General features: G+C 48.2%; 1 protein-coding gene across 1 annotated transcript in view; it reads right to left on the reverse strand.

The window, feature by feature from the left end:
• Positions 1-1,535: 1,535 nt before the first annotated feature.
• Np (serine protease notopleural) overlaps positions 1,536-13,068 on the reverse strand; it is a 46,279-nt gene continuing 34,746 nt past the window's right edge. Inside the window, exons 6-7 of the mRNA XM_075693630.1 lie at positions 12,297-12,451; positions 1,536-4,031 (exon numbers count right to left, since the gene is read on the reverse strand). Of these exons, the coding sequence (XP_075549745.1) occupies positions 3,867-4,031; positions 12,297-12,451 (320 nt within the window). The 3' untranslated portion in view covers positions 1,536-3,866. The remainder of the gene's footprint in view (positions 4,032-12,296; positions 12,452-13,068) is intronic.

Genomic DNA, 13,068 nt, shown 5'->3' on the forward strand with positions numbered 1-13,068 from the left:
TAACTAAGCAATGAAAATGATATCACAATTACGTCTACTACATCCAACATTATATTCGAAGCGGACAAAACTGATGTATTATACGGCGCTATCAAATATATCATTATTATCTGATTGGGACTTTTTCAAAACACTTGCAAATATTGTTAGGACTTCCACTAAGCTGTAAATTCATATATGAAGTATGTCCGCTTTAGCTGTTCTAAAAGATGCGGCTTACAGAACAGCGTCATCTACGTTTAGAGCAGAGTTACCCATGTAAACCTTGAGCTTCTATTTTTTTGGTATATACCAAAATTACGGCAATATTTCGAAGAAATTTAAAGCCTTAATAAGAAATATTGCCTTTCTACCGTCAATAGAATTTAACTTTCTCTCTAAAATGCAACGTAGTTCATTGAAATCGGTCAGGCGGTTGTCTGAGAATTATGAGAATAATGGCAGCAAAGATAAATTTACTACAGACTCTCTCCACGAAGCATAATATTTTTATCAGAGCTCTTGTAAAAGTCAGGGGAAAGAATGAAATAGTTTTTTACGCTGTACATTTCCTGGCGTTAAATAATCTAACGGATGAAGCTTACAGAAATGTATCTGTCTTTTTTTTTTAGTGCAGAGTGTTGAGAGTGTTGAGAGTTGAGAAGCTTTCAGCTTGACGGGGCCCGGACCCTGTCAAACTGCTCCCAAGGCAGATTTTTGTCCTGGGCTTTTTTCTCTTAGAGAAATAAATGAATCTTGAATCTTAAACCATCCGAGCCGCAATATCAAAGTTGCGCTACCAACATTTCGTAGGAATTAACTTTCTTATACGTAACAAATCTCACTGAAAACAATTCAGCAAATATCTAATGGGAACAGCTCTCCTTTCGACGTGCTTGGATTGAAAAGTCGGAATCGGCCCGAACCTAAGCAGTCCTCTTACGACGTGAACAAGAGGTTGCTTTACGCAACTCGTTGCAAAAGAATAGAATTCCTTCCTTTACCTAACGGAAGCGAAATTTGTTCAGCATTTCTCGTGTGCGTGTAAATACATTCACAATGATTACCAAAAGCTATTAATGTATGCGGTCTCGAACATCATTCGTTTTTTCCATTTTATTTAACGCTACATAATGAATAAACCGACTTCACCAGCTACTATGAAACGTACTTCGTGTATGTCTCACTAATTAAACTAAGCTCTGCTCGATGAAGTAAACGTTAGGCACTTGCTTTCTATTATAACTGGTATTGCACATTTTGGTTATTGTTTTTAGTGTTTAAATGATAAAAACGAGAGGCAATCTAGCTTTGCTTATTTGAACATGGCACCGCTAAACAGACGTAATGGCAATTTTTCTACTTGAATATTTATTTATCTCTCGGACCTGTATATTTATGAAAGAGAAACGAAATCGCTAATGTATGAGTGCACCACAAACACTTCTTTCTGAATAAAATGCACGTTGATGTAAATTGTGCAGGCATGCCTAAACCTTAGTGCTCTTCGCGTCATGCATTGTTCTGTGTTTGCAAATCAAGACAGCTCACACAAGTCGACGATGAATGAGTTTAATAAATAACTACGTACACTTTGTAAAATAGTCTTCTACGTGAAAACATCATCGGGTATTTAGGTTCATTATATTTGAAATGAACTCAATGTGAAAGGGCGACTTGGATGGAATCGCTTACCCGGGGAAGACTTAGTCAAGAACATTGAATGGCGTATATTTCGTGAAACACCTGCTTCGAATACTCGACAGAACTTGTCATTGCACGCCACAACTGGTCACACCTTGAAATAGGGTTTTGCGCATGGCGTCATCAATGTCAACGCGATGTAACCAGGTTGCGCATAGGTCGCTTCACACTCTCAACGCAGGATGATGCGAATAGGGCAATTATAACTTCTTAAATACAGCTAGTTACTATGCGGAGCAGGAGATCTGGATAGTGATGTCATCGAGCAAACAGCAGGATTCCGCAGTGCCGGATTAGAGAAATTTGGAACGGTTGGAATACAGACGACTATCGTTGAGCTTTATTTTGTAAATTGTAGGAGGAGACGCTACAGCTGTTCATTTGTAATGGTTGTAGTCGCTGCATTTAAGCTAATCCAGAACCTGAAAACGATAACCTAGCGCACACGTATTATGTCCCATTGTAACCGCTGTGCCATGGATACGTAGCGCCAGAACTGTTGCTAGTGGCTGACATTTTGTGAAGTAGGGTTCTTCAGGATGTGCCATACTCTCTTTTGTCATCAAACATTTTTTCGGCGACGAAAAAGCAGAGAAAATTTCTTCACGGAGATTAATTAGCTCATGGATTACGCCTTATCTCCATTTATATGCACTGTTCATGAATACAAGCATCACGGGGTGTCGTCAAGAGCTTACAAGTGTAATTACACTGGTAACACGTAGGCACGCCTGAGTAAAATCTCTTCAGAAAACTGGGTACGCTACTGAATTATCGCCATATATACCTTGCGCTTTGTGCACAGTCACTAATTTTGCTAAGACAGGTGAGTAGCCTTCGATGCTCAATTTCTCAAAGATACGCGTGTTTTCCTACATAAGTGAGGTCCAGCTGTTCCTCTCATCGTTATATAACATCAAGGAAACCAAACAAAGTAAGGTTTCATGCTATCACCGAAAGGTTACTATAATTGTTCTATTATCCCGCCCACCGTATGCAAATCTAGGCATCGCGCTCTCTGTACTGCTGACGAGCGCGGTATTGTGCGTGCTAGATATCGAAATGCTCTTTTTTAGCTTGAATAGTTTTATTTTGCTATAAAGGTAGTTAAAGGCACTTTTGACTATCACAGGTTGTAGATTGCTTCACAGCATACTCTCTTACCTCGAGCTGTGAGGGAAAGAGCGTCAATTCATTAAAAGAAAGCAGGAAGTAACATGATCAGATAAATGAAAAAGAAAATGCATACTGTATGTTCTTCTCATTAGGTGGAACAAGCCAACTGATCAAATAAAAGGCATGTGATGGAAACACTGGGTCCGCTAATCTTTCTGCCAGTCCTCGATGCAGCACTTGCGTCGTCCACCTTGGTGGAAATTGCAGTAGCGGTCCCAATAGCTTAGAGCAATCAATACAGCAGTATCCATACAACAAACAACAAAGATGCTCACGGAATGACCCTTTGTAATAGTTTAAAAGTGACGCATTACAAACTCATTGGAGCAATGGCACTAGAAATAAATAATGAAATAAATTATGCTTTTATGGTAAATGAGAAGAAATAAAAGCAAAAAATTTTGATTCGTGCTAGCTTTAAACGGCATTTTTCGACGCTCCTGGGCCTTGCCGGAAGAGCGCCGTGCATTACAAGAAAATGTTATAATGATGTATGTATATTTACACACACGCACACTAGCTGTTTTAATTTGGATATATAGAACCATTTCATAAGTCTTTAGTTTTGAGATTGCACAATGTGGTCGCTTCGGCTTCTTTGTGAGCCCCCTATGTGTCACGTCCCACAAGTACCACTACACGCTACCCCAAAGTTATAACAGTCTGTGCGTGACGTCAGCTGAACCCTAAATGCGGTTACGTAGAGTGTGAAGAAGTGTGCGGACATTGAGCCATACGGGAAAACACCAGAAAAGGCAAAAGTTCCTTGCGGTTGAAGCGAAATGTGGTCACCCTACCACCATAGAATGAGCACATTGCGAAGAAGCACCTTTCCCTCCCTTCCCCCCTTCCCTCTTCTTGGGCGTTTTCTCCCGCGACGACAGTGCTGCTGCCAAGCAAGTGACCAGGCAGGTAAGCTTCCGGACCGGCCGAGATGTGCACCGGCGCCGCTGTAATGTCGTTCGCCCTTGTGAAGTAGAATAGCCGCCTAAGAATCCCATTCGACATCAGAAGACGATTATTTGCCGAATCCAGTCGGCAAAATGCGTGATCCTCGTGTACACGCCGGGCTGGTTTGGCAAGGCACAGCCGATGCCCCACGAGATAATACCAATGAGTGACCACTGCCCCGTTGTCGGATCTTTCAACACCAGTGGCCCGCCAGAGTCGCCCTAAGAGAGAAGAAAAAGCAAAGTTGCCGAAACATCAGAAAAAAAGCCATAAAATAAGAATCAGTGGGTGCTTACAGCCCCTGCATATTTGAACTACTGTGCCTACAATTTAACAAATTAAATAAACAAATGTCACGCTGAAATTACCGCACATCTCATAGTTCCTGTAGATGAACAACAACACAGCTCGGAAGGAGACTGATGGCGACGGGATAAGTGCGTTGATGATGGTGACAATAAAATAAGAGCCCAAGCGACCAGCCATTTTGACCGCACTGGTCCACGTAGCCAGTCCCAACAGCAGGACGAACGGCACCCTTAATTACGATCAACTTTCGAGAGACGACGACTTCTGTGGCTACACATCAAGCGAAATGAAAAGTGCCAGTTGCGGGTGTACGTGCGTGCACGACTTTTATGTTGCCAAAGTGCTTCGTTAGTCCCTGTTGCATTGTTGCCAGATAGGCGCGGTTTGCCGTTCTCCTAACTTAACTTTCCTGGCTCACCACCCATGTCGCTCCGTAAAACAAATCGTATTTTCTTTTTCGCAAAACTCGAAATATTGTGAGAGTACTGCGGATGTCTCATACTGGTGGGCGTCTCAATTTCCATTTATTAATGTAACTCGCACATTTCATTTTTAACCAACTGTCGTAGTACTGCAGATCAATGTCACACCTATATTGCAGAAAGCGCCCGATATAGCCACATCGTGATAATGACGTGATGAGGCTGGTGCCGCTTGACAAGGTTTTCTGGGTCGTTTACAGGGCATCTTCAAGGATTGTTGCGTTTCGCCTGCGACACGTGGTTTTGCCGGCGCGACTGCGGCGGGGCGGCAGACATTTTGGCCCGATCGTCGTCGCCGCAACACTCATCGCCAGGTGTTTCCAGGCGCGACTGCGGCGATGCGACCGCCTAGGGATCATCCTCGCATTCCAGTCATTGTGCCCGAAACAGGCGATGCCAAAGCAGGGATCTCATTCCAGTCATTGTGCCCGAAACAGGCGATGCCAAAGCAGGGATCTCATTCCAGTCATTGTGCCCGAAACAGGCGATGCCAAAGCAGGGACCATCCTCTCATTACAGTCATTGTGTCCGACCGGCAGCGCCACGACAGGGTGCTACGAGATCGTGCTCGACATGGTGCTACGGCATCGCTACGACAGTGTGCGTCACCATTAGCCCATTGTACATTCACGTGCTCGTCTTTTGAGGGGTTCCTTCTTGCCCTCAACTGCGAGAGTATAAAAACAGCTGCCCCCGGACGCCAAAGAGGAGGGCTCCGATTTCTTCTGTTGAGTGAGGTGCTCTCCCGTCTCTCTACTTCGGTCAAACCTGACCGCCAACTCTTTGCGATGTTAAAATAAACAAGTTGTTTCGTTGTTACCAGTCGACTCATGCTTTGCCGGGACCTTCGGATGCTTCCAGTTGTACCCCAGGCCGCCAGGCCAACGCTACCCTTGGGGCTTGCGACCCAGGTACAACCACGGGCGTCAGCGCCGAGTTCCCAACAGATCGTACCAGCAGTCCGATCCAAACATCTGGTTGGCAGCGGTGAGATCGCCTCCGACTTCAGACAACTGTCTGCCAGCGGAGAGATCGCGACAACGGAGGCCAGCAGCGAAGAGATGCAGTTGACGGTATGCTGAGCAGCTCAACGACGATCCGGGAGCAGTGCAACGAGCCCTGTGTGACGACTGGTTGCCTGCAGCGGAACGACTGCGCGGAATTCCTGCCTGCGAGGTTTGGTGAGTGCGGGACTTTCTTCTTCTGAGCTTTGCCAGGCTTTTGTTAGTGTCAGAAACAGAGCTGGTAATTGTGGTTGTCGTTGCTGCCGGGTTAGTTTGCGGCAAGACAATAGTAAGCAGTAGAGAAAGCAGCATTCAGAGCAGCCATGGATTTGAAGTCGTTGCGCAAACCGAAATTGTTGGAGCTTGCAAGAGAGTTGGGTCTGGATGTCTCAGACAAACTAAGAAAACCTGAACTGCTAAGGACTATTCTTGAGTTAGAGGCTGAGGATGACGAGCTGTCGGAATGCCTTGAGACTATTGAGGAGAGGTCAAAAAGACAGGAGCGCGAACTTAAAGAGCAAAAAGAGAAACAGGAGCGCGAACTTAAAGAGCAAAAAGAGAAACAGGAGCGCGAACTTAAAGAGCAGAAAGAAAAAGAAGAGCGTGACCGTCAACACGCTTTGGAAATGAAGCGTCTTGAGGTAGAGATGGAACGCGCTCGTAATGGAAGTCAGGCACACGGTGCAGGAGAACGAGTATTGTTCAAAATGACTGACCTGATGCGGCCGTTTAAGCTTGGAGAGGACATTGGTTTGTTCCTGGTTAACTTTGAGCGAACGTGCGAGAAGCAGGGGTTCTCTCGGGAAACGTGGCCACAGCGCTTGCTCACTTTGTTACCCGGCGAGGCGGCCGACGTAGTCGCTCGCTTGAATAGAGAGGAGGCAGAGGATTTCGACAAAGTGAAATCGAGTCTGCTAAAGAACTACAGGCTGTCAGCGGAGGCGTTCCGTCGGAAGTTTCGGGAAAATGAGAAAGGCAGAAGTGAGTCATATACGGAGTTTGCGTACAGGCTTATGTCAAACATGCAGGAGTGGCTCAAAGAAGAGAAAACGTTTGGTGACCACGATAAAGTTCTGCAGTGCTTCGGGCTGGAACAGTTTTATAGTCGGTTACCTGAGAATGTGCGGTACTGGGTCTTGGATAGGCCAGACGTTTGTACGGTGGCTAAAGCCGCTGAGCTAGCCGAGGAGTTTGTGACGCGTCGGGCTCGCGGAGCTAAGGACGGTCAAAAGGGTGAATTTGGCTCGAAGTTTGAGAGGCCGAAGTTCACACCCATAAGAGCAAAGGGGGACACGCGTAGTGCGGATGCGAGCGAAAGCAGTCCGACCAAACGTAAAGAGACGGCGGCAGCCAAACGCAGAAAGCGGTTCGAGATGAGGCGAGCGCGCTTGTGTTATACGTGCCAGAAGCCGGGTCACTTTTCGGCGCAGTGTCCGGAAACAACACCAAAAGTTGTTTTTTTTTCAATAGGCAGCACTGACGAGAACATGAAGCTTCTCGAGCCTTACATGCGAGACCTCCTCGTGAACGGGAAAGAGTGCCGAGTGCTTCGCGATTCCGCAGCAACGATGGATGTAGTTCACCCGTCTTACGTAGAACCCCATATGTTCACGGGCGAGTGCGCATGGATCAAGCAAGCCGTGGAAGCTCATAGCGTGTGTCTGCCGGTAGCAAAAGTGCTTATTGAGGGACCTTTCGGAGCGCTTGAGACGGAGGCGGCAGTGTCATCTATGCTGCCACCCCAGTACCCGTACCTATTTTCAAACAGGTCCGATCACCTCCTGCGCGAGAAGGGGCTTTTGTTTGGTGAAGCTAGTGTTCAGGCCTTAACCAGATCGAAGGTTCGGGAGCTCGCTGCAAAGGCGGTAGTTGCGGGGCCGACGTTATCAAACAACGAAAAAGGGTCAGAGGCGCAGCAAGCTGATATTCAGAGCACGCCCGAACTGAATAAAATTGAGTCTGTAGCGTTGAAGGCGCCAGATACTGGAGAGGAAAATCCCGATTCGGGAAAGTTAGAAGAGCTATCTACTGATTTGCTCATCGCGCCTACGTCAGACGGACTTGATAGGTTGCTAAAAGTCAGCCGGTCGGCTTTGATAGCCGAGCAAAAAAAGGATGGCAGCCTGGAAAACGTGCGCTGCAATGTCAAAGAAGGTATCGCCAGGAAAACTGCGCGTTTTGTGGAAAGAGGTGGAGTCCTGTACCGGAAGTATCTAGACCGAAGAGGAGTGGAGTTCGATCAGCTGATCGTGCCTCAATGCTATCGTCAGGATCTGTTGCGCTTGTCACACGGGGGTTCGTGGTCCGGACACCTAGGAGTTAAGAAAACTAAGGACCGTCTCTTGCAAGAGTACTATTGGCCAGGGTGTTTTCGGGACGCAGACCATTTCGTGAGGACATGTGACACTTGTCAGCGGGTGGGCAAACCAGGGGACAAATCGAGGGCGCCGTTGAAATTGGTACCTATCATTACGGAGCCTTTTAGACGGCTCGTTATTGATACTGTGGGACCTCTGCCGGTAACAGCCACGGGGTACAGACACATTTTGACTGTGATCTGCCCAGCGACAAAGTTCCCTGAAGCAGTGCCGCTTAAAGAACTCAGCTCAGTTGAGATAGTTAATGCACTACTGTCCATATTTGCGCGAGTTGGTTTTCCTGCGGAAATCCAATCAGATCAGGGCACAGTGTTTACTAGCGCTTTGACGACAACTTTTCTCGAAAGGTGTGGGGTAAAGCTGTTACACAGCTCAGTGTACCACCCTCAGTCGAATTCCGTTGAGAAGCTCCACTCCGTCATGAAGCGCGTGTTGAGAGCCTTGTGTTTTGAACATCAAACTGACTGGGAGCTGTGTCTGCCTGGGGTGATGTTTGCTTTAAGGACCGCGCCGCATGCGGCTACGGGGTTTTCGCCAGCTGAACTGGTGTACGGTCGCTCGCTTCGATCTCCGCTTCGCATGCTTCGAGAATCGTGGGAAGGTAGGGGCGACGACCCAGTCGTGGTGGAGTACGTGCTTAAGCTCCTCGAACGCTTAAGAAGGGCACAGGAGTTGTCAGGTGAAGCAATGACAAAGGCCCAGCAGAGGGCCAAGGTTTATTATGATCGGACAGCCAGGGCCCGTCGTTTTGAGGTGGGCGATGAGGTCATGATATTGCGCACATCGCTAAACAACAAACTAGACGTGCAGTGGGAGGGCCCAGCACGAATTGTTCAGAAACTGTCGGACGTTAACTACGTGGTAAGTCTGCCAGGAAAGCGGAAAGCACAGCAAGTTTACCACTGTAATCTGCTCAAACCTTATAGACAAAGGGAAGCAGTGGTGTGCATGATGGTAAACGTTCCTGAAGAGCTTCCGGTCGAGCTTCCGGGACTAGGCTCAGTGACGAACAGCGAAGACACCGGTCAAGTCATTAGTGACCTTATCAGTAAAGCACCGCTGTCGCCCGAGCAGAAAACCGAACTACACCAGCTATTACAAGAGTTTCAAGGTCTGTTCTCTGAGAGGCCTGGTAGGACTTCTGTACTTACTCATGATATAGAACTTACCTCCACAGAGCCAGTACGATCCAAGGCGTATCGGGTGTCACCCCGCCAGAGCGATATTATGGAGGCTGAGGTAAAGAAAATGCTACAGCTCGGTGTTATTGAGGCAGGTGAGAGTGATTATACCTCCCCTTTGATTTTAGTTGAGGTACCGGGCAAGGAACCTCGTCCTTGCGTCGACTACCGCAGGCTTAATTCCATCACTAAGGATCAAATTTATCCGATCCCTAACATCGAGGAGCGCCTTGAGAAAGTTAGTAGCGCTCAGTTTATTTCCACCCTAGATCTTGTCAGGGGTTATTGGCAGGTTCCACTTACAGAAGAGGCTAGTAGGTATGCGGCGTTCATTTCACCAATGGGAACATTCCGTCCTAAAGTGTTGAGTTTTGGTTTGAAGAACGCGCCATACTGTTTTTCAAGTCTCATGGATAAAGTGTTGCGGGGACAGCAAGAATTCGCTTTACCGTATCTAGACGACGTAGCGATATTCTCCGCATCCTGGTCTGAGCATATGACACACTTGCGGGCAGTGCTAACCCGCCTGCGCGAAGCAGGCTTGACAGTAAAGGCTCCTAAGTGCCAGTTAGCACAGGCCGAGGTTGTCTACCTCGGTCACGTGATTGGTCAGGGTCGTCGCCGCCCCTCTGAAATAAAAGTGGCCGCTGTGCGAGACTTTCCGCAACCGCGCACCAAGACCGATATTCGGTCGTTCTTGGGTGTCGCCGGCTACTATCAGAGGTACATCCCTAGGTACTCTGATATCGCGGCTCCCCTGACGGATGCTCTAAGAAAAACAGAGCCTCAAACAGTCGTCTGGGACGAAACAAAGGAAAGAGCTTTTAGCGCCCTAAAGAGTGCCCTAACAAACCAGCCTGTGCTACGATCGCCAGACTATACAAAAGGGTTCGTTGTTCAGTGCGATGCTAGTGAGCGAGGCATGGGCGTTGTACTGTGCCAACGGGAAAATGGAGAAGTAGAACACCCCGTCCTGTATGCTAGTCGTAAGCTGTCCAGTCGTGAGCAGGCGTATAGCGCCACCGAGAAAGAGTGTGCGTGTCTCGTGTGGGCCGTTCAGAAATTGTCATGCTATCTAGCCGGCTCGAGGTTTATCATTGAGACGGATCACTGCCCTCTCCAATGGCTGCAGACCATCTCTCTCAAAAATGGCCGCCTCCTGCGCTGGAGCCTCGCTTTACAACAATATTCCTTTGAGGTGCGTTACAAAAAGGGGAGTCTCAACGGTAACGCCGATGGCTTAAGTCGAAGCCCCTAACGTAGGAATCAGCCTCAAAATTGTTTGTTACTGATGTTTTTCTTCCTGAGGCAGGATTTTTTTTTAACATATTGCTTTTGTTTAGTGTTTCAAAGTGATGATATGCTTTCTAGTGCAATTTTTCAATTTGTGGACGCGTTCTGAGTGATGCTAGACTACTGTAAGGAACTAGGCAGTGGTATAAAAAGGGGAAAGAGCCTGGCAGGGCTTAGTGAGGGTTGTGCCGTGCTTGCTGACTGAGCGGTTGAGTTTCAGCGTAGTTCTAACGCTTGCCGGGAACGAGAACAAAAATGTGAACTCTCCCGAAGTCACTTTGCAGTGTCCCGTGCGAACCTGAACGAGAGAACGAGGCCTTCTCTGTGCGCTGCGCTCAAGAAACGTCGAGGGACGCCCGACTTCGGTTATGAGCATCATCGAGCGACATCCCTCCGGACAGCGGATGCAGTCCCCTGTCCATCGGGATCTCCTTCCCCCGGCGGGGCGGTCTGTTGCGTTTCGCCTGCGACACGTGGTTTTGCCGGCGCGACTGCGGCGGGGCGGCAGACATTTTGGCCCGATCGTCGTCGCCGCAACACTCATCGCCAGGTGTTTCCAGGCGCGACTGCGGCGATGCGACCGCCTAGGGATCATCCTCGCATTCCAGTCATTGTGCCCGAAACAGGCGATGCCAAAGCAGGGATCTCATTCCAGTCATTGTGCCCGAAACAGGCGATGCCAAAGCAGGGATCTCATTCCAGTCATTGTGCCCGAAACAGGCGATGCCAAAGCAGGGACCATCCTCTCATTACAGTCATTGTGTCCGACCGGCAGCGCCACGACAGGGTGCTACGAGATCGTGCTCGACATGGTGCTACGGCATCGCTACGACAGTGTGCGTCACCATTAGCCCATTGTACATTCACGTGCTCGTCTTTTGAGGGGTTCCTTCTTGCCCTCAACTGCGAGAGTATAAAAACAGCTGCCCCCGGACGCCAAAGAGGAGGGCTCCGATTTCTTCTGTTGAGTGAGGTGCTCTCCCGTCTCTCTACTTCGGTCAAACCTGACCGCCAACTCTTTGCGATGTTAAAATAAACAAGTTGTTTCGTTGTTACCAGTCGACTCATGCTTTGCCGGGACCTTCGGATGCTTCCAGTTGTACCCCAGGCCGCCAGGCCAACGCTACCCTTGGGGCTTGCGACCCAGGTACAACCACGGGCGTCAGCGCCGAGTTCCCAACAGATCGTACCAGCAGTCCGATCCAAACAGGATACACAGGGCACCTGTGTCGGCACCCCTTCTCTTGTGCTATTGAATAAAGAACTGCAATGCCTGCGCATGCAGGTATAAATAAAAACTGACCACGTGCTGCAATGAGTGAGTGAGTGAAGAAATTTTATTGCAGGTGCGGCGAGGTCGCGAACTCGTCGCGCACCCGGCTAGTCCCACGTCGGGACCGGCAGGTACCACGTGCTGTAATCGACGATGACAGTCTAGAGGGTGCCATGTTACATTTTTTTTTTGTGATGGTGTTTCTCTCCGTGATCACCACACCAATATAATGAGCCTATATGATGTCTGTTCGTCAGAACTAAAACTCAGTGGTCGGTTGATGGCAATTCAGGTGATGGCATCAAATTCACGTTTCTGCGTTCTTTTTTTTCCTTTTGGCGTTAGAAGCCTCCTTAGTATGCCAGATAGTCGCGTGCAGTAGGTGAGGTGCGTGATTTTTGTGTATCTATTAGGATGATTTGGCAGACCCTTCTTGAGTCCTACTGACCAGAGACGAGCCAACATACCCCAATAAAACGAGTCATCACAATGTAAAGTTTCGGTAGCTTCGCGAGCTGTTACCAAGATGACGACCGGGGTGTAGCCGAGCGTGATCAGGGACTTACCTCACAGGAGTCCTTGCCACCTTTGGCGAGGCCGGCACAGATGAAGATGTTGGGGATGTCCTCGATGAAACCGGCCTTGCGGTACATGATCTCACACTCTTTGTTGGTAATAATGGGCACGCTGACTTTCTGCATGACGTTGGGAAGGGGTCCATCTGCGCAATAACCGGTATAACGTCAAATACTCATGCGGCTCGAGCAGTCGGAATCAAGCTAAAACCGAGTTGTATAAGGCCTAAACTACTGTAGACAATTGACGCGACGTTATGCTTAATTTCTCCACCGAACAAACTTTCTATTGAGTCAGCATCATCCACGAAGTGTGAGGCAAAGTGTTGAGATTGCGTGTGTTTATTCGTAGTTGTCGGAACCGCTGCACGTGAATCAGTGGAGCAAATGTCACTTAACGTGGCTATTCTGATAAACTAAGATATCCCGTGCTCTTTGGACAGGACGTTGTACTCCTCAGGCCTCATGGTAATCATGAATGTTTCGAGCTGAAATACCAGCAATCCTAATTTCCTAACCACATCTACTATTTCTCAACTTAGGTAGCCATCTTTACTCCTGCTGTAGCCGCCGTTGTACTGAAAAAGCCATCGTTGACCAGGACAAGACTGCTCCAGAAGAATCGCGTTGGACCTCCCGCCTGTTAGCTCCATAATTTTTCTTTAAGGCGAAAGCCTTAAGTGGCTGGCTCTCTGGGTCGAAAAATATGCCGGGCATTGTCGAAAAATTCACCGCCCGGCGTTATGGCACCAAAATTGATGGT

The sequence above is a fragment of the Dermacentor variabilis genome, chromosome 5 (assembly GCF_050947875.1).
Source record: "Dermacentor variabilis isolate Ectoservices chromosome 5, ASM5094787v1, whole genome shotgun sequence".
NCBI lineage: Eukaryota > Metazoa > Arthropoda > Arachnida > Ixodida > Ixodidae > Dermacentor > Dermacentor variabilis.